The sequence below is a fragment of the Zonotrichia albicollis genome, chromosome 19 (assembly GCF_047830755.1).
Source record: "Zonotrichia albicollis isolate bZonAlb1 chromosome 19, bZonAlb1.hap1, whole genome shotgun sequence".
NCBI lineage: Eukaryota > Metazoa > Chordata > Aves > Passeriformes > Passerellidae > Zonotrichia > Zonotrichia albicollis.
Window position 1 is genome coordinate 9706752 of NC_133837.1, and position 20976 is coordinate 9727727.

Genomic DNA, 20976 nt, shown 5'->3' on the forward strand with positions numbered 1-20976 from the left:
GGCCGGCGCCGACCAATGGGACGGCGCGGCGCCATCCCCGCAGCCAATGGCCGCGCGCGGGGGGCGGGCGCGCGGCGGCGGTCGGGCTCGGCGGCCGCGGCGCTGAGGGGAGCGGGGCGGAGGAGACTTGGCGGAGTTGGAGCGCGGCGCGTCCCCCCCCCGCCTCACGCACCCGCCCCGGCCGGCCCTGCCCGCCCCGCTCGCTCTCCGTCCCGCCGGGGCCCTCCCGGGGCCACCCCTATGGCTCCTCAGAAGCACGGTGGAGGAGCGGGGCCCAGCTCGGGCTCCGCTGGCGGCGCCGCCGGAGGAGGAGGTGGCGGCGGAGGAGGCGGCGGGTTCGGGGGCTCCGCCGCGGCGGCGGCTCCCGGTGGCAAATCCGGCGGTGCCGCGGGCGGTGGCGGCGGCGGAGGAGGCAGCGGGTACTCGGGCGGCTCCTCGGCCTCCTCGGCAGCGGCGGCGGCGGCAGCGGCGCTTCCCCCCGTGAAGAAGCCGAAGATGGAGCAGATCCAGGCCGACCACGACCTCTTTCTTCAGGCCTTTGAGAGTGAGCACCGGGTCGCCGGAGGAAGTGGGGGCCGAGCCGGCGGGACCGGCCCGAGCCGCCGCGGAAAGGGCGGGAGGAGGAGGGGAGGGCTGTGGGGAGCAGGGGCTTCCGGGGGTAAACACGGCCGGGGGATGGAGGGAGGGAGCGGGGCCGGGGGAGGCGGGGGCCGGCGGGTCCCGGGCGGAAGCGCGGGGAGCGGGGCCGGTGTGCGGGAGGGCGGCGAGAGGCGCCCGGGGCCCGCGGCGGAGGGCGAGGGTGTGTGTGTGTGTGTGTGTGTCTGTGTGTGTGTGTGCCCGCGCCCAGCGATGAACTTGGTTCTCACAGCGCTTCCCATCAGGCTTTCGGGGCGGCTGGCTCCCTTCCCTCCTCCCGCAGCCCCTGGAGGCTCTGGGCACTGAGGGGCGAGGGGGCCCTTTCCTCTCTGGCCTGCGCCGTTCAAGCCCCTTTCAGGGGAAGGACGCGATTAGGAGTTCACTGTACTTGATTTTTCTTTGTTTGGCAATAATTTTCACTTAGTCGAGGTTTCGCGTTGGAAATCGACCTTTGCGACCCAGGCATTCCCCTTGTGGGAGCACCGCATGGGTGGAGAGTCCCTCTGAATTCGCTAGAAAGTTGTTTGTGGAAATCTGGTTTAAAAGCACAGTGGACCAGTAAACTTAAATTGCACTAAAAGATTTCTGTGCAGCTGCCAGGATTTGAAGGGAATTTTTAAGGCCCTACTTGAAGACACGATCCTGTTTTGGGATTGGTGCTGTCAATGCTCACACTTGCTGTAGGCGGTGACAGTGTTGGAGTTTTTGGTGTAGTGTGGAATAAAGCATGGCCCAGTCCTTGTAAGGACGCTCTGTATTCAGTAAATACTGTGCTGCAAATGGGTCAAGTCACAGACTTGAGTTGTAAGAGCTTTTTCTCAGTGCCCGAGATGGAAAAAATTCTTCTGGTCGTGCCTGAGTGTGTCAGACAAGGGAAGCACAGAGCCGAGCAGGTGGGGATCAGGAGGAAGCTACAGTGTAGCCGTACATACAGATATACATAATATGTTAACCCCGTGTGCAAATATCATGGGAAAACTGCAGCAAGTAAACACTGGATCAAAGAAATCCTGACACGTGTAGTACTGAATTGCATTCTTCCTGACTGTTTTTGTCCCTTTTCAAGGTCATGTGCTAGGAAAAGATAAAAGATTTATTTTAAGCTTTTGCTGAGTAATACAGACTTGTGAGACATATGTCTCTCTGCAGGTTGAAGAGAGTGTTTCAGAATTTTTCCACTTGGGAAAATTAATGTTGAAGCAGCAATGTGTTGCCTTTAAATTAAATTCCACCCTTGTGAATGTGACTTAATGTTTTCATACATTAAGAAAATATAATTATGTCATGGGCTTTTTGGGACTGAAAAACATGGGATGTCTTTTCAAAGTTGTGAATACTCTGTATATTCACTTTGTGGCAAAGTGCACATATCTTAATTACTTTCTTTTATCTTGATATGAAAAATACGGATTTTGTTGTGATAATTTGCATTAAGCAGATTTTCAATGGCTTTCTTCAGGCTTCTAAAAGGAAATACTGTGATCATTTTAAGAGTTCCTTCTCTAACAGTAATAACATCTCTTTAATTATGTGTTCTATGGGGTCTTACATTCATAACTATAGAAATAAGGCTGAATCATATCTTTAAAAGGGCTAAAGGATATTAAAAGCTGTCCTTTTCTACTTCTAATTACAGAATTCCACACAATAAGGTTTCCAGCTATTTGAAATAAATGTTTTGCAGTTGCATAAAAAAGAAAATTTTATATTTCTGTAGACATAAGCTTTGTTTTCTTTATATGGGACATGGAGGCAGAGTTACCAGCCTTAGCGTGGCCATTAGTACATTATCTGTTCTCTTTTCTCTCCACTTGATGTGTATTAAGTAATTTATAAGCTTTTTGCTGATATTACTTTGTGACGTTGGCTTTTATTTCAGTTCAGATAGGGAGTATTTCAGTTTAGTTTGGAATTCTTGTTAGAAATAACCTGATGCAGACAAAACCCTTCTTGTTCTGATTTAATTGGTTAAAACTAAACTGAAGGTTCTTCTCTTGGCTGTAGGCAAGTGTTGATCCTTTGGACGTTGGCTCTCAGAGATGATGCTGTGCTTTAGTGTCCATTTTGTGAACAGCTGAATGATGTTCTCTACTAAAACCAGCATTCATTTCCCACCTTAGAATGATCCACAATGGATCACAGTCAATGCCAGTCCCTGTTCTTGTTTCAGTACGTGCTGCAAGTGACCTTGGTACTTGCCAGAAGTTTAAAGCAATCAGAATCCAAATTATCTGGCTGTGTAAATTTATTGTGCTCTTTTGGTATCATAGCAGATGCATTCATTGACTTCATGAGGAAAACTTACCCATATGACCATAGGTTGTGATACATTGAGGTGTTTTTCTAAAAGCCCACTGATGATAAAAAGCCTGTAAGAAGCCCATTTTGTGGAAAGCAGAGCAGAGTTGAGTTGTGACCCCTGATTTGTGGCACCTTAAACAAGAAGTTGCTTTTTGCTGTAGGGTTGGTGAAGTAACCTTGAATGTGATAACCTGGAGTTATTTGGACATTGTGATGCTTCACTTAATGGCTTTTGTGATAATTGTTTCAAAGTAATTGCCACACTAAGATACTTTTTGTCATTCTAAGACTCTTTCTGGAGGTGTAAGTTGCATTGGGTAACCTGTGTTCCTTTTTCTTAGAACCAACCCAGATATACAGATTTCTACGTACCCGGAATCTAATAGCAGTGAGTAATTGGTTTTATCACTCCTTTACTTTGCATTTGTAGAAAATTTTAATTAAAGCATAACCATTTTCTATTTTTTCCCCCCTGCAGCCAATATTTTTGCACAGAACTCTCACTTACATGTCCCACAGAAACTCCCGAACAAATATCAAAAGGTAAAATTGTTTTTGTAAAGTAATCCTAAAATGTTCACCAAGTAGCAGAAGTCCAAAAAGCAGTGGAGGGTAACATCCTGTTTTCTTTTTGAAGAACTTCACAATGCATACTTTCAATGTACAGTTGATTTCTGAGACCTAAGAGGTTTTTTGCAATGTTAAGTGTATGTGTAGCTTTGTCCATGTGACTTCTGTGGATACTGGGAGTATTCAGATGTGGAGAGCTATCTGCAGAATCTTAACTCATTCTCCCGTGTTTGTTTTCTATTTTGGAGGAGAGCTTATTAAAAAAAACCCAAACAAAACTGTGTTACATCCCAGCTCGTGTAATCAATGGTGCTTAATCACAATCATATGAAACATTGTATTTTAAAGTGTAACCTAACCAGTTGTTTTTGAAAAAATCAAAACCCAAATACAAAACTATTGGCTTTGTTAATTAATTTTGAAAGAATTCAGTAATTGTTTCTGTAGTTATTTTAAAAGCTGGAAAATAAAGCAGGTCTGTTTATAGTATTTTAGAAGAACTCCAGCAAATACTTTGAAGAGGTTGCTTTGAGCTGGATGCACCTGAGAGATGAGGTTCAGTTCTGATATTGCAAAATAATCATTCCTGTCGTGTGAGGAGCTGCAGCTGCCTGTCAGGGGGGCTGAAAACACAGAAACACTGCACAGGGACTTTATTTATTAGCAGAATCACAAGGCCCTTCCAGTTACTTCCCCTCCACTGAAAATCCTTTGTTGGAGTTTAGAATTCTTTTGTAACCTGAACATTTAGTCTAAAATATTTTAGCACCAAAGTTCTTATTGCTTAGAAACAATTGCTGTGGGACTTAAGTACAACAAATGTGCAACAAATTGTGATTATGCAGGCAACTCTAATTTATACTTCATATTTATATCTAAGGGAGGTAATATTTTCATGATCTATTGATCAATGGAATTAGCATACTTTTAATTAAAGGAACTGTTTATGGCAGTATTGGATCTCTTGGATATTGTTTAATGTTCCTGCTATGAGTTTTAATGCCACAATTAATGCCACAATACAACTTTTTCTTAAAACTGAATCCATGACACACAGCTTAGGAGAGGTAATGATCATATTTACTGATTTTTTAAACTTAAAGTTGCAGCTTGCTTTTTCTTTAAAAAGTTATCAAAACAAATTTTTTGCTTATTTTAAAGTGAGTCAGAGCAAAATGCTAAGAAATTATTTACAGGCTGTTTTGTTTTTTGTGGTTTAGTTTTGTTTGGTTTTTCTAACTAGAATTGTACTACAGAAAGTTCTTGCTTATAACTTAATTAATTATTGACTGAATGTGTATGTTAGCTGAAAATGTTCTGTTGGATATCTGCTATACTTGCTGAGAAGCAAGAGACAATTCTTTGCCTGTGCACTGTTATCCACTGTTCCAAATTCCAGTTGCTTCAGCTGCACAGGTAATTCTTGATTTCTGTTTGAAACAGACTCATTTGTATCAGTTCCCTCAACACTTTGTCTTAGAACTGTGAGTTTTGTTGGGAGGTGTTCTAATAACAGATTATAGCTGTTTCTTTCAATAGTTCTGTCAATGCTGACTGATTGAAATCATGCTTGTAATTAATTTTAAGATTAAATAAAAAGTGTGAGTATGTTTTCTTTATAAAAACACAATAGTGCAACAGGAGTGAGTGAGCATAGTCGAAAGTGAAAAAGACAGAAAATAATTGTGAGGTTTGTTCCCCCTGGGTTCCCTCTGCCCTTTCCATGCTCCCTCACTGCTGTGGCCCTTCTCTTTCAGCCCACTTAAAACCACAGAAGTTGTAATTTAAAGGTAGTTTTGACTTAGAGAATGGTGAAAGAGTCTTAGCTGGGCTTCCTGAGGGGATTAGCAGGATCTTGTTTGCTGATCTGTGCTGGCAAATACAGATATGCTCAGGGCCTCAATCACTGTTCTTCATTCAACACAAGTAGTTAAGGTCTATGATCTCGTTGTTTTGGTGGAAAGGGGACTTTAAAGAGAGAAAATATCTGAACTGGAGAAGATCATCCTGAGGTTTATATTAAGAAAAATCTGTGTTTTGGTTTCAGTGCAGTGGAAGTGTTAGTAGAGTTCTCTTTGCAAAGAAGTCTTTTCTGAAACTACATCCCCGTTAGCCTGCTAATGTGAATTATCCATGTATATTATCCATGTATATTATCCATGTATATTATGTGAATTATCCATGTATATTAATTTATTCCCCTAGAACTCCTAAAGGTTGCCATTGTTCAATTCCTCATAATTTTGATTGCCATTTCAGTAAACAGTATCATAAGTAAACTATAAAGAACTAATCTCTGAATTTAATAGACCTTACTTAAAGAGTAGTAACTATGACTCCACATCTTTTACCTCCAGCTCTATGATAGTCTGAGAAAAATGCCAGACAAATTTATCACTTGGAGGTAGGGAACTAAAACTGCAGTTTTACCAGGAAATGATCTATTGATATTGCTCCACATGTTTAATACTGAGAAAGTGTTTAGAAAACCTAGGATGCTTAGAGCATAGGAAAATGGTCAGAGGGATTTGTTAATGGGCATGTGTCAACCTGGGCTAAAAAGGTGTTGAAGCTGCTGCTGGGAGAGGTGATGGGCTTTGGTCAGCTAATAGACTTTGTGTCTGTCTTCAGGTGGCAGTGTATTATTAGGCCAAATCATGGTGTTGGAAAGAAGTTAGTAACTGGTAATAAAATTGCTTCACATACAGTATTTGGATAAAGGAATGATTATATTATTTATTGGCAAAATAATGGCTATGATGCGACTTCTAATACTTTGCTAATTATTACTTTTCTTGTCTGGAATAAGAGTGGGTGGAGAAGGGAATGCACAAGATGCACATACTTGTTACACAAGTGAATGCTGTCCTGAAAATCCTGAGTGTGAGGGATGGTTATTATAAAAACTTGATTTTGTCTGTTTTGCATGGGAGCATGGGAGCATAAATAATAATTTATTTTAAAGGAATTTCTGCTCTTACAAGTTAACTTCAAAGGCAAACATTTTTTACTAGTTGCTGTTTTTAGTTTCTTGGAAAGATTTATTTTTTTTTAGGAAGGCTCTCTTGTTTTGACTAACCTGAGTCTGGATTTAGCAGAGGCTGTGCCACTGCTCTTTTTGGATCAATAATGGTCACATACTAAATACGAGTTGGGTCAGATGTTAGTGTATTTTATGGAAGATTGTTAACTTTCCCCCATTCTGGGATCATGTTTGTCTCTTTGCTGGTTTTTGGCTCCTATTCTGCTCATGACATACCTTTGGTCTAAATCTGTTTTAAGCAATTCCTCAGGCTGGAAAAAGCCCTCTCAACTTGCTGTTCTGCAGAACAGTGGCTGATTTTGATGAGCAAAGTGCACCCAGAGACATTTTTACCTTAGAATCTGAAACTTTTAATAAATTGCTCTGTTCTTAAAATCTCTTGCTTTAAAGTTGAGCACTGCAGTGTTCATTTTAACAGTCCCACGTTTTAGTGGAGGTGAGTCAGTTCTTATGTGATGACTCTTGGGCTGAGCAGAGCTTTGAATCAGTGATTGTTTACTACACAAATCATAATTGTTTTTCTCCTTGTTATGAGTGCAGCCCTGTAGTTTTTGTTGCCCAGTGTTGCTGTTTGGTGCCCATGTGATGTGTAACTCAATCATTCTCGAGCATGACGTGCTGACTGCAGACAGAGTGACATCAGTGTTTCTTCAGTCAGGGTATTTCTGTAGACAAATGCTTCCCACTTCCCCAGAGCATGGTGTTGTTCCCTGTGCAAGAAATGCAGTGTTTGGCAATGGTTTATGTTCTTCTTACTCCATTTTTCTAAGGTATAAATGTACAGGAGAGGTGCCCTCACACTCCTGTGTTGTCACTGTAGTCAAGTGCAGTTCTGTGGGCATCTAGATCCAAATGTTAACTTGCCTTTAATGAAAAATGGAGAGACTGTTCTGTAACATGCTGAATAACTTCTGCTCATCAGTGAGCTTTATTTAGCAATGAACATGAAATTGTATATATGGTAGAACAGGCTGAACATATGAGCAGGAGCAGACTGATGTCAGAATTACAGAGAGGAAAGATTTGCAGTGATTATTCTCTATGACATTGTTGTCATTGTGCTCTGTTTCCTGTGAGTGGGTTCCAAAGGTTGCTTCCAAATTCATTGCTCTTTGCATTGTGTCCATTTAATAGAAATGTATGGAGAAATAAGGGTTTGGGGTTTTAATTAGGCTTTTAACTCTTTTGTCCTGTAAGGTTTTGAGTGATTTTCATTATTATGCTCAAGATTGAAATAGTAATGACTGAGGGGCTGACATGTCAATTCCTGGTACGTGTAAGTGTCAGTAAAACAGGAAGATTGTCTTTGACAGAGCTGAAATGTGGTTAAACATGTTCTTTGTAAGGGTTTCAATATGTTGCTGTTAAATGAAACTTCTGAGAGCAGTAGGATTACTGTTGCAAGCTCTGGGTTTATGTTCTTCTTACTCCATTTTTCTAAGGTATAAATGTACAGGAAAGGTGCCCTCACACTCCTGTGTTGTCACTGTAGTCAAGTGCAATTTTGTGGGCATCTAGATCCAAATTTGGTTTCAGAACAGTGGAAGTGTTAGTAGAGTTCTCTTTGCAAAGAAGTCTTTTCTGAAACTACATCACCGTTAGCCTGCTAATTATCCATGTATATTATCCATGTATATTATGTGAATTATCCATGTATATTAATTTATTCCCCTAGAACTCCTAAAGGTTGCCATTGTTCAATTCCTCATAATTTTGATTGCCATTTCAGTAAACAGTATCATAAGTAAACTATAAAGAACTAATCTCTGAATTTAATAGACCTTACTTAAAGAGTAGTAACTATTTTTATGGATTTACTATATATTACTTTTCTTAATTGTATTTTGCTCTCTATATTGTGTTTAGTTGCTTTGTTGAAACAACATAAGAGTATCGATTTGTGTGTGTTGGTTTTTGTGCTTTCAAAACTGTAAAAAATTCCTTGTATTTTTGATACTGCTTGAGAAGCAGTTGTGTCCCTTATAGCACAGGCATGATGCTAGGTCTAAAAAAGTATAAATGTGTCTAAAGGGTGTTTTCTGAAGAGAAGGCTAAAATGGTTTATAAAGACAGATTACATGGAAAATCAAGTGAAAGCTCAGGCTGAATACATTTTCTTGCTGTAAGCTGTGGGTATCGTGGCTGTGTAAAACTATTCTTTTTGCTTTTCCCTCACAGGAAAACATTCAAAGTAGATGACATGTTATCAAAAGTAGAGAAAATGAAGGGAGAACAAGAATCTCACAGGTACTGTCCTGCTGGGTATTTATGTGTGTGGGTACAAATGAGTTCATGCATGGGCTGTGGATCAGAAATCCTTTAGACTGATAAAGTGCAAGTGATAAAGAATCATTACTGGAAGCAAGGTAGGTGCTGTTGGAAATGTTGCTTCCAGAATCTTCAAATGTGTGTCTGTGTGCTGGTCACTTAACTTGGAGAAAAACAGTACTGGGATAAACTTTCAGTATTGTTGTGGCATCTCTTAAAATGTGTATAGGACCTCAAATAGGTATTTGCCTTAACTTTGTTTTTTTAAGAGAGTCAGCTGTGTCAATAAGTAATCTCTGTGTGTTGGAATTAAAAGTTAAAAGGGGGTGGATTTGGGAAAATACAAAGTTTTATTGCTTGTAGTTTATGTTGTTGTATACTTGCTATTTTTAACCTGTTCTTTTCCCACAGTGTTTTCTAATCACTAGACTACTTCAGAGGCAGCTGTGCTATATACAGTGTTTCACACTATAGAGTCTGAAACAAACTTACAAATTCTGTGTTCTAAGAGGTTTTATGGATTTACTATATATTACTTTTCTTAATTGTATTTTGCTCTATATGTTGTGTTTAGTTGCTTTGTTGAAACAACATAAGAGTATCGATTTGTGTGTGTTGGTTTTTGTGCTTTCAAAACTGTAAAAAATGGTTTTTAATGTGGAAAAGTCACATGGGTGAATGATGTAAGTTGGTGTTGATAGAGTCCTTTGAATGCTTGTGCTGTTGGGCACTTGTGCTGGTCATCTCAGAGCTCTTGGGAATGTTTGTGTTTAAAAATAAGTGTGGAGTGTCAGATTGTGTCTGCCTGAGAAGTGAAGGTGCACAAAGTTTTGTCTGGTGGGACAGATTATGTTTTTTTCAATGTGTCCTTCAGAAATACTGAGTGGTTTGGGGACTGTTTTTAATCTAGATTTATGAATACCTATTTCAACAGAAATATGCCCTGAATTTTACAATTTGAAATAAGATGTGTCTATGGTCAGCAGAATAGTCTAGGCTGGGGAACAAACCAGATGCAGTTATTATTTTGATTGCACATGTTATGAGTGATTTGGACTTGATTAAACTGATAGCCTTTATTTCTAAAGGTACAGGCTCCCCCTTGCAAAATTCTCATTACTGTGCCTAAAATACTTGTTGGTTTGGTTTTCTTTTAATTTACACCAAGCCTGTGGTTCAGGGTGAAATTCTAGAAAATCTCCACCAAAACTGAGCTCTGTTGCTGATGACTTTCCAGCAGATGTGTTTGCCTGCCTGTGAAGGCAGGATCTCCTCTCTTCAGGCAATGTTCTCCTACTGTGGTGTTTATTTTATTTTTTTTAATGGATCAAGTCATGGAGTACACAGAATAAGTCTGTGTAGAGAAAAGTGGTGTTCAGCTCTGCATCAAGTGCAATTGCTGTATCCAGGCAGTTTCCAAGTTAAGAGGATGGAACTGAATCATCAGAGTTCTGTACTGAGCATCAGTGAAGTGGTTGCTGTGAGAAGAAAACACTTATTTGTTCTAACATTTCCTTTTTTTTTCTCCTCCTGTTTAGCTTGTCTGCTCATTTGCAACTTACATTTACTGGGTTCTTCCATAAAAATGGTATGTTTGCCAATTATTCATTCCACTGTTAATTTGTATAACACCTCTGAAATTAGTGGAGATCTGTGAGGGGAATATTTGAATGTTTTTACTCTCTGCTGTTTGGATGCAGGTTTTAATTGACTTGTTCAGCCTGTCTCATTAGTTCTAATTCAGTAGTGCTTTAGAAATGCTGTGGTGTAATTGTGATGTTAAGAAGATAAGCCTTCAGGGTTTTAGTCAAAACAGTGATTTTGAGAAATCCTTCAAGCCATCACCCATTCAAACAGAAACAGACCTTGAGGAAAGTGATTCTTTCCCAAAGAATGTGATTTTTCTGGGAGTGTGTCTTTGGTGTTTGAAGTAGCTTTAAAAAACACCACGGCCCTCAAATAGTTGGAAGATTCAGTGGCTTCTACTTTAAAGTAGAATTGTAAGAAAAAAATTGTCAGGTTGAGTCTAGAAATGAAGGAATGCCATGCCAATGATTATGGAAATCATATTTTAGTGACTTGAGGTCATTCCATGGTGTCCTTCAAGCACATAAGGATTTGCCTCTCAGTATCAGAATATTGGATTTCCTTGACCAGAATGACGTGTTCTGTTGCTCTGAGAGTAAAAACTGTTTTTCCCTTAAAATAAAATGCAATTTCTAGATTTTTGGTTGCCATTGCTGATCACACCACTGGCAGCAGCTGCCTGGAAGATTCCAGGCTCTAGGAAATTTTTTGTGCAGTCTCTGAAACAAAGTCTTATTTTCTAAGACTTTTTTTCCAAGTTTGAGAGTCCTTTAACAGCTATTGTGATTTATTTAGCCTTGCATAATATATAAGGGGGGGTGGTGTAATTTTGTTGTTTTCCTACCTGATAGCTTCTAGATCTTAAGCCCAAATTTTAGGTTTGCAAGTAAAGAAAAAACACTGGGAAAAATAATTCAACTCATCTGTTATTAGCATATTCTAACTGTCTCTAAATCTACCCATAACATTTTTCTCTGTTATAAAAAGGTAACAAGCTTGCTGTTTTAAATTTTAGAGATCAGCTATGCCTTTAAATCAGCCAATATGAGAATAATTAGGATATATTCTCAAGTGGAAATTTGTAGTAAGTTTGGGGAGAGTTGAAACTAAGCATGTGGTTAGAGGTCTATGTGCCTGTGGTTAAAAAGTAATTAGAGATGGATTTATATCATTGAATAGATCTTCACTTTTTCAGAACTTAAAATACTTTTCTGTTTAGATAAGCCATCACAAAACTCAGAGAATGAACAAAATTCTGTAACTCTGGAAGTACTGCTGGTGAAAGTTTGCCACAAGAAACGAAAGGTAAAAATGATCTGACAAGTTATTAATAAAATTAATAAACATTAAAGCAAAATGTTTAGCTGCTTCTAGAATATCTAAGCAGCACTGCCTTATAGTGATGCTTCTGTTGAAATTAGCCTTTAAATTTAAGAACTAATGTATTCAACTTGTTTTCTATAGGATTTTGCACTGCTTTATGAGAAATGAGTTTCAAAAACAATTCAGTTTTGTTGATTGAATTCAGCCTGTACATCACATCCACTCGTGTATTTCAGCCACTTCTGGTTTTACCTCAGTTTTTGTGTCACATAATTAAAGTTTTCATTCTCTTGTGATGTCCAGAGGCTTCAGGAAACCAGGCAATCACAAAATCATCAAGTAGCCTGTGCCTTTCAGAGTTTAGGAGTAAAAAGAAACAAATTGTAATTGTTTCAAATTCCTCAGTCATCTGCCAACACCTCTCTTACCTTGCTTTTTCTGTACCTGTGTTTTTTACTTGATTTCAATTATTGCAGATTTTAGCTGCCATGAATCATAAGCAATTTTATATATCTTTTTAAAGCATCTTTGAATTTGCTTGCAGTTTTAGCTGTACTTATTTCACATCAGTTGGCAAATTATTTCCCCAGCTACAAGAATATGGGAGGCTCAGTAATGCTTTAGGTTTTAACTAGAAAGGGAAAGATTTGCAGTCAGAGCTGTGTGTTCTGTGTTCTTTCCTAATGCTAGGCTGATTTGACAGGTTTTTAAGAATTAATACTGTTTCTATCCAATTTTGTTAATTCTTGTAGTATGGATAAATGTAGTGAGATCAGGAGGTGCTAATGGTTATTCCAAATGCTTTGCTGCAAATTTCATATTTAGGCCATCTTGTCTTGTTTTCCCAACTCTACACAATGTTCAATGATCTCTTTGAGAGGTAATTGAATATAATAAATCCTAGGTAAGTGGTTCTTTATCTCACAGATAGCACAAAATGCACTTTGAAATATTGCAAGAAGAAGATAGAAAGCCTTTGAAAAAAAAGTATATAACCAAAACATTTAATTTCTTCAGGTAAACAGAATTAAATTAGTATTAATGACTGTTCTACAATCTTTTTAAGTGCCTCATGTTAATGTTATTTTATTCACATAGAGAAAGATGTCTGCTGGCAGAAAGGGATATAGAATGCCAGTTTTATTTGCACTTAAAAATATCTGGGTTTGCATTTAAAATCTGGGATTGTTCCAGGTTTTTTTTATTTATATCTGTTACAAGACTTATTATGAGGCTTATTTTCAAAAGTTGGCAGAACAAATGCAGTTTAGAAATGGCATCAATTTAAATACTTAATGTCTTTACTTTGAAATCTAAAAACCTGAACCTTATCTTTCTTGTTTTGCTGCAGGATGTCAGTTGTCCAATAAGACAGGTTCCTACAGGTAAAAAGCAGGTGCCTTTAAACCCAGACCTCAGCCAAATAAAACCAGGCAACTTCCCATCACTTGCAGTTTCCAGTAATGAGTTTGAACCAAGCAACAGCCATATGGTGAAGTCTTACTCATTGTTATTCAGAGTCACTCGCCCAGGAAGGAGAGAATTTAATGGACTGATCAACGGCGAAACCAATGAAAACATTGGTAAGTTCAGCCTTGAAATCTGCTTTTTAAATCTGAGGGTTTATTTGTGGGCACGTGTGGAGGTGGCTGGATGAGCAGTGTGGGTCACACTAACAAAGGTTCAGTAGTAACTGAGTGATTGAGCTTTTATTTGTTTGCAGTCTCTTCTGAGATGGGGCTGAAAGTCAGCTGCTCCTGGAGATTGTGCTTCTGGTTTTGTGTAAATTTAACAGCACTTGTTGCTGACGTGATGCTGAAGGTGGGAGGCAGCACTGCTGGAATTGAACAGTGCAGGAGGGCCCTGTGGTCACTGAGAGTCCTCATTCCTCCACCAGCACTGGTCACTCCTCACTCACTGAGGCTGCTGTCAGTGTTTCTCAGCAAAACTGAATGACAAGCCAATAGAAAAATACCTCAGTAATAAATTTTTAAAAGTTGTTTTCTTAATCTTGTTGAGAAGTGTTACGACACAAATGTTGCAGCTTGGAGAGTACATGTAGAATGAAAAACTTTATTTCTCACTATTTTATAGCCACAAGAGGAGGAAGATCAAATCCCAAATTCTTATGCTGACAGAGTAATACAATGAAATTATAAATACACGAGAACACACCTAAAATATGATTACTGTTAAGCTAAGTGGTCTTTTATTGCATTGTCCTTCTCTATTGTATGGCACAATCAATAGCCAGTTATATTTGTGAGTGCATAGAGACTGTTGGATCTTCTGAGTCTGTGCTTATGTAATGATTGAATACCATAATTCTTCTGTGCAGATGTCAATGAGGAGCTTCCAGCTAGAAGAAAAAGAAACTCTTCAAATCGTGAGGATGGGGAAAAGACATTTGTAGCACAAATGACTGTATTTGATAAAAACAGGTAATATTGTAAAAACAAATATAGCTTCTATTAATCATTCTATTAATCATTTTTAATCATCATAATATTAGAAATTTGATAATAAGCTTAGTATCTTCTTTGTTACAGTGTAGATTGTCTTTGGCTGCATTTTAGTTGTTATTTACAATAAGAACTTATGCTTATGTTTTTTTAAAAAAAACCCTACAGGTTTCATAACACATTTTATACTGAGACCTATTCAGTGACTACTGTAAATAATTCCCATCTGTGAACTTGAATATTGTCCTGGCAATTTGCATCTGTTTGTCTGTTCCTTGCCAGTTTTTGACCTAAATTCTCTGGTTCTGTTCAAGATCAGTGACAGCATAATTTAAAAGTTAAACAAAGAAAAGATCTCTGAAATTGCTGCTTACACTCTGAGTGCCATAATTTTTCCCATGCCCAGAGTGTTGCTGGTGTAGTCACAGGTCTCATTCTGCTGACAGCTACAGAAGACATCAGTTCCCATTACTAGAGGACAATCAAACAAGTAGTTAAAATTATAACAGGCCTACTCTGTCATGTACTTTAATTATTTATTATCATACTTGATGTATTTCAAGGAAGGTGGAGTGTGGTGAGCTCACGTGTCAGTAGCTTAGAGCACTCTAGATCCAGTTCAAAAGATAAGGACCAGACCATTTCCTGGGTAGACATTTTGGTTGTTTGTGCTGCAAAGATCATAGTGCCAACAGCCCAAATACAGTACATGAAAATAAGAATTGTTTCCATGGAAAGTGCAGGTCCCAGGCAAAGGTAGGTATTTACAAAAGTGGAGCTTGAAGAAAAACTCCAACTAATTCTGACAAAATGGTTGTTTATCCAATTAGGGTTTTAGAAGTATATTTTGAGAAGAATTTTGAAGAAATGTCCTTTTCTAATCTGTATCTTAGAAGTCTTGACAGTGTTTTGTTCTTTTCTATTACTGAATTCCACTGGATAACTTCAATATGCTTAGCAACATAGGAACCATTAGATGGTTTGTAGTGATGATAAGCAAGGACATTCTCAGGCATGCTGTTGTATGAATGAGTCTGATTTGCAGCAGAACCAAGTCATGCATAAAATGTATATATTTTTGGTTTAGTCTTTAACATTTTTCTTTGTTATGGATGATGTTTGCCTAAGATTTAGACCTAGTCAAATAAATTTGCCTGAAAATATGTCTTTAGATTTATGGAAATTTAATTCTGTGAAATAGTGTATTTTAATAGACAAACAATAGAAGAGCCTTTTTACACTTAATCCATATTTTGTCTTGACAGACGCTTGCAACTTCTGGATGGGGAATATGAAGTGGCCATGCAGGAAATGGAAGAGTGTCCCATTAGCAAGAAAAGAGCAACATGGGAAACGATTCTGGATGGGAAGGTATGGATTGTTTTAGTGGCCAAGAAACCAGGAAATAATTCCTTTGGGAATGTATGGACATAATATTTTAATTTAGCTCTCAATTTAGAAAACTTTGGCTACACTGAATCATTAATACAAGCAGTTGTCAACTACTGCAAGTATGGCAGCTGAGACTTCTGAATCCCTGACCTAGAAAATCAGGCAGTTTAAATGCTATTCTAACCAGTTAGACATATCAAAAAGGAGCAAACTGCAGAACATTTAATGGGAAGAAAGAGGAACCCAGACAGGTGTGAGGTTATGTACATAAGAGAAAGCTGATAAAATGCAGTGGTGAAAAGAAGAGGGTGTATGAGTGTAGGAGGAAGGGTTGAGCAGAGAGAAGTTGTTAACTGAGGTGAATCAACACTCAGTGATGCAGTGATTGTGTGTGCTTACACAGTCATGCTCACATGGCCTGGGAGAGTGTGAGTTGTAAGTGATTGCAGAGAAGAACATGAAGATTCCAGATGGTTGCAAAGTATTTGTGTCTCAACATGATCATATAATTATGAAAAAAGCAGAGATGATCCAAATTATATAGTAAAAGTACAGTTATAAGCTCAACTATCCTGATCAGCCTCTACCTGCATTAAAATAAATTACATAAATTACATAGTTTATGTTCTGTGAATGTATTCTCCTGATTGTTTTTATGAAGACACTTAATTCTGCTGGTTTTTTACTTCCCCCATTCTGCAGAGGTTGCCTCCATTTGAAACATTTTCTCAGGGACCTACACTTCAGTTTACTCTTCGTTGGACAGGAGACACAAATGATAAGTCTACAGCTCCTATAGCTAAGCCTCTTGCAACACGAAATTCTGAGAGCCTCCCTCAAGAAAACAAGCCCAATTCTGTTAAACCTACTCAGACTATAGGTAAGCAAACTTTGGTTTTGCTGCTGAATAATCATCTGCTCAACCCTTGTGTGCTTAGGACTCACTGGTGCAGCTGCTTCTGGTTATTCTCAGCAGGAAAAAGCAAAACTGAGTGGGCTTTGTTGTATCCCATATTTTGTCATTTTGTTAAGGTTAAAAGCTATACATCAGGACAATATTGAAGTGATTGTATACAATGCTCATAAAGCCTGCTGTGAAATACATTGGGGAAAATCCATCCCTAGGATTTCTGAGATTGTCTGGTTTGCCCTACTCCAATCAGTGTTCTGTAAGTTTCTGGGTTTATAGATGCCCTACTTTCAGGTGGAATAGAGTTAATTTTCTTCTCAGTGGCTGCTTTAGTGCTGTGTTTTGGATTTAGGATGAGAATAATGTTGATAACGCTGATGCTTTAGTTGTTGCTAAACAGTGTTTAGACCAAGTCAAGGACTTTGCAGCTTCTCACACCACCCCACTATGAAAGAGGCCAGAGGAGACACAGCTGGGACAGACTGGCCAGAGGGATATTCCAAGGATGGCTTCATGCTCAGTATAGAAACTAGAAGGAAAATTGGCTTAGATGCCATCTTTATTTTGTCTCACACCCAGTTGTTTGTGACTTTGTATTAGAACCTTGTGTTGGCAAGTGAAGCTCAAGGACATCTGGAAAACTTGTACAGAGAACAACAGGTTGCACCTGTTGTTTCAACACCTATGAATACACCCAGACTGTGGATTTATCTTTACTTCCCTGTACTAGGCTTCCTTGTATTTTAGAGTTTCTTGGAGACCTGTACTGTAATTTGTTAGGCAGGTTTTATGCTCAGACTTGCAAAAGAAATGAGAGTTGAGTTGACCAACTCGAGAAGGTGTGTGGTAGTTTACTGTAACAAATGTAGAGGCAGCAGGAACATGGCAAGACTGCATTGCCAGTGTAACCAGGAACCCATTTTTTTCTTCCATCAGAAAAGCTAAATGTTCCAGTAAATTGATAAAGTTACAGCCAGAGCAACCTTCCAAAATAGTACAGCCAACTCTTATGCACAAATGTATTGTAGTGTAATGTGCAGCATTGTAGGGTATTTGTTATGGTTGTGCTGTTTGCAGTGTCTGAATACCATGGGAGTGAGAAATGTACAAAACTTCTATCAGATATTCTGATCAAGATCCAGTTCATCTTTCCCAATGGGACATAAATTTGGTGTTGTCATTTTACTTGGGCATATTTCCCAAGGCAGACCAGTGAAATAAAGACATCAAAGACTTTCTAAATATGGCAGCTTAAACTTTGCTGTAATTACAAAGTTCTGAAAGTAACTGAGCCATGGAATTGGGATTTCTCTGATGTGGTGGAGGCTAAAGTGTCAGGCTTCCTCTCTTTTTCATACAGACAGAAAATAAAATTTCCTTTCTTCTCCAAAATATTAAATATAAAATAAGTGCATCTTCTAAAAATTAGGTCAGTAGAGCTGAGCCTTTTTTTCCCATCTTTATCACCATTCAGAAGCAGTAGGGTCATTGCTTGGTTTCTCTTGAGGGCAGATTTATAAACCTGCTTAGTTCTGTGGGGTTTGTCATTAACTGTGTGAAATCACATACTGTTATAGATTCAAGTGGATGGAAGAGACTCAGAAGCAACTAAGCAGTGCCATTACACATGCAAACAGTGTTCAAGGGTTAAAGTTGCAGTTAAATATTTTGTGTGTTTACTATATTTCTGCTGCCTGTTAAGAGACTTGTGGAACTTCTGAAATTGAATTTAAGTGATGTGTTTGAATGCAGCAATATGAAAGCAGGGATGGCTTTTATGTCCCAGCTTTTAGCCATACATAAAGAATTCTCTGCTGAAATGGAGTAAGAAGAATGTTGCTTTTTACCTGAGCATTTTTAAGTTCTCTGAATGATTCTTCAGCTCTTGGGATAATCTTGTGTTGGAAGTGGGCTTGCCTGAAGGTTTGTGAAGGAAGCTGAGCATCCAGACTTCCTTGTTGCTGGTAGGAGCTACTTATGTCCAAGGACATTCAAGTACCCTGTTTCCTTCAGCAGCAGTGCCCTTCTCAGGACTTCCATAGTTGGGTAAGAAACAATGTTTGTCTTTTCCTGTGCACCAAAGAAACGTGTGTCTACTTGTGGTTTTTTTCAGCTGTGAAAGAATCTTTGCCTACAGACCTTCAGACAAGAAAAGAGAGAGATGTTTTAAATGAACCTCGACAGAAGTTGCGAATATTTTACCAGGTATTGGAAATAATCATTAAAGGGAAAAACTAGAATCGAAATATTGTGTGGGATTAAAATGTTTGCTTGGGAGCTGGGTGGAAATTTCCATTTGCCCTTTTTGTGGATGCCTCAAAGAGTCTCAGATTCACAGACTGAAAGCCATCTCACAGACTCCTCTTTATGGAGGTATTCTAGAAAACATATCTTGGGGGCACATCTGATGTTCTGAAAGACAAAGGACATTCCTTGTTAGACTTCTTGAGGGGGACAGGTAGGTCTCCAATGGGAAACAAAATTCTTGAAATACCATTGTTTCAGTACACTGAGCTCATATAGTGTTCCCAAAATCTTGCTGTGGAGGTCTCCTGTAATGACATCCAGCTTAGTTTGGGGAGTTGGAAGTTAATGAATGAAACCCATTTGGTGCTAATTGTGCTCTGCCTGTTCTTTGTTTGCACCAGTTCCTTTACAACAACAACACGAGGCAGCAGACCGAGGCCCGCGATGACTTGCACTGCCCCTGGTGCACACTGAACTGTCGGAAACTCTACAGTTTACTCAAACATCTTAAACTCTGCCACAGCAGATTTATCTTTAATTATGTTGTAAGTAACCATTTTGTAGTTCAGCACTATAAAACTCTGTACAGTCTCTCACAGATGCTACAAAGGCAGGGGTTCTGTTTCCAGCTTAGGAAGTTGTAGGGCTGTATCTACAGGTTAGAAGCTGCTTTCTGTGAATGTTTGTGTGTTATGTGGAGGGGAAATACTGTCTTTGTTTCAATATATCTATATTAAATAATGCTGACCACTGGAGGCTGAATTCTAAATGTAGCTACTGTTTTTGTATCAGTGTTCTTTGATGTGGAAAGCAATGTAATTGTATTTGGTTGGAAATCTCTTGAAGCTCTAGGAAATCTAGAAATGTTCTTACTAACAGTCTTTTGCTGATACTTTACTTAATTTTATAATTAGTTTTGAATGGTTTTATACAAAACAGTAAAATGGTACAGAGCAAGGAAGCTTTAGTGTAATTTGCTTCTAGAGGTTAAACATTATTTGGGTGTTGTGAAAGGAAACTTAATTGAGAAGTGATATTTAAGGTATTCAGAATTTGAAGGTCACTTGTTTAAACCTCTTGATGCATTGTCATTACTGTCTGCTGAGTATTTGATCTGTGCTGCAGTATCATCCAAAAGGTGCTCGGATAGACGTGTCCATCAACGAGTGCTACGATGGCTCCTACGCCGGGAACCCGCAGGACATCCATCGGCAGCCCGGCTTCGCCTTCAGCCGCAACGGGCCCGTCAAGAGGACTCCCATCACTCACATCCTGGTGTGCAGGTAGGAGCTGGCAAACAAGCTCTGTGTGGGTCACAGAATCAGCTCTGTGTGGGTCACAGAATCAGCTCCGTGTGGGACACAGAATCAGCTCCGTGTGGGTCACAGAATCAGCTCCGTGTGGGACACAGAATCAGCTCCGTGTGGGTCACAGAATCAGCTCCGTGTGGGTCACAGAATCAGCTCCGTGTGGGTCACAGAATCAGCTCCGTGTGGGTCACAGAATCAGCTAGGCTGGAAAAGACTTTGGAGATCAAGTCCAACCTATAACCTAACACCACCTTAGCAACTAATCCACGGCACTGAGTGCCACATCCAGTCTTTTTTAAACACCTCCAGGTCTGGTGACTCCACCACTTTCCTGAGCAGCCCATTCCAATGCCCAACAACCCCTTCTGTAAAGAATTTTTTTGGCCTATAAACCAGATTTGTGATCCCTGGGGATTTGTGAATCTGCAGGTACATATACACAGTGCTAAATTGCACTGTTACAACTAAATAAAATGTGACTGAAGGAGGATTACATCACCCATGATTTTTCTACATCTTTCCAATTGAGATATCCATTCATAACAATGTAGCTCTCTTTAACTGCCTTACCCTAAAACTTTTCTTCCCCAAAAAGTGAAGTTGGAGGGTTGGATGAGGAGCTCTTGGGTAATGGGGTTGTCAGTATTTGCCTCTGTGATGTGCTGGTGACAGCAGGGAGCTCCCTTGCAGGCCCAAGCGCACGAAAGCGAGCATGTCGGAGTTCCTGGAGTCGGAGGACGGCGAGGTGGAGCAGCAGCGCACGTACAGCAGCGGCCACAACCGCCTCTACTTCCACAGCGACACCTGCCTGCCCCTGCGCCCCCAGGAGATGGAGGTGGACAGTGAGGACGAGAAGGACCCGGAATGGCTGAGGGAGAAAACCATTACTGTAAGTATTCCCTTTGCGCAAAGTTATTTTAAGCGGAT

The 20976-nt window shown here is 39.6% G+C and overlaps 1 protein-coding gene across 1 annotated transcript in view; it reads left to right on the top strand.

Annotated features, from left to right (window-relative positions):
• Positions 1-20976, top strand: part of SUZ12 (SUZ12 polycomb repressive complex 2 subunit) — a 24217-nt gene continuing 3241 nt past the window's right edge. The window contains exons 1-14 of the mRNA XM_074555175.1: positions 1-544; positions 3279-3325; positions 3416-3480; positions 8729-8797; positions 10357-10406; positions 11625-11710; positions 13080-13311; positions 14067-14169; positions 15456-15561; positions 16285-16462; positions 18606-18697; positions 19141-19284; positions 19865-20022; positions 20740-20938. Of these exons, the coding sequence (XP_074411276.1) occupies positions 16-544; positions 3279-3325; positions 3416-3480; positions 8729-8797; positions 10357-10406; positions 11625-11710; positions 13080-13311; positions 14067-14169; positions 15456-15561; positions 16285-16462; positions 18606-18697; positions 19141-19284; positions 19865-20022; positions 20740-20938 (2058 nt within the window). The 5' untranslated portion in view covers positions 1-15. The remainder of the gene's footprint in view (positions 545-3278; positions 3326-3415; positions 3481-8728; positions 8798-10356; positions 10407-11624; positions 11711-13079; positions 13312-14066; positions 14170-15455; positions 15562-16284; positions 16463-18605; positions 18698-19140; positions 19285-19864; positions 20023-20739; positions 20939-20976) is intronic.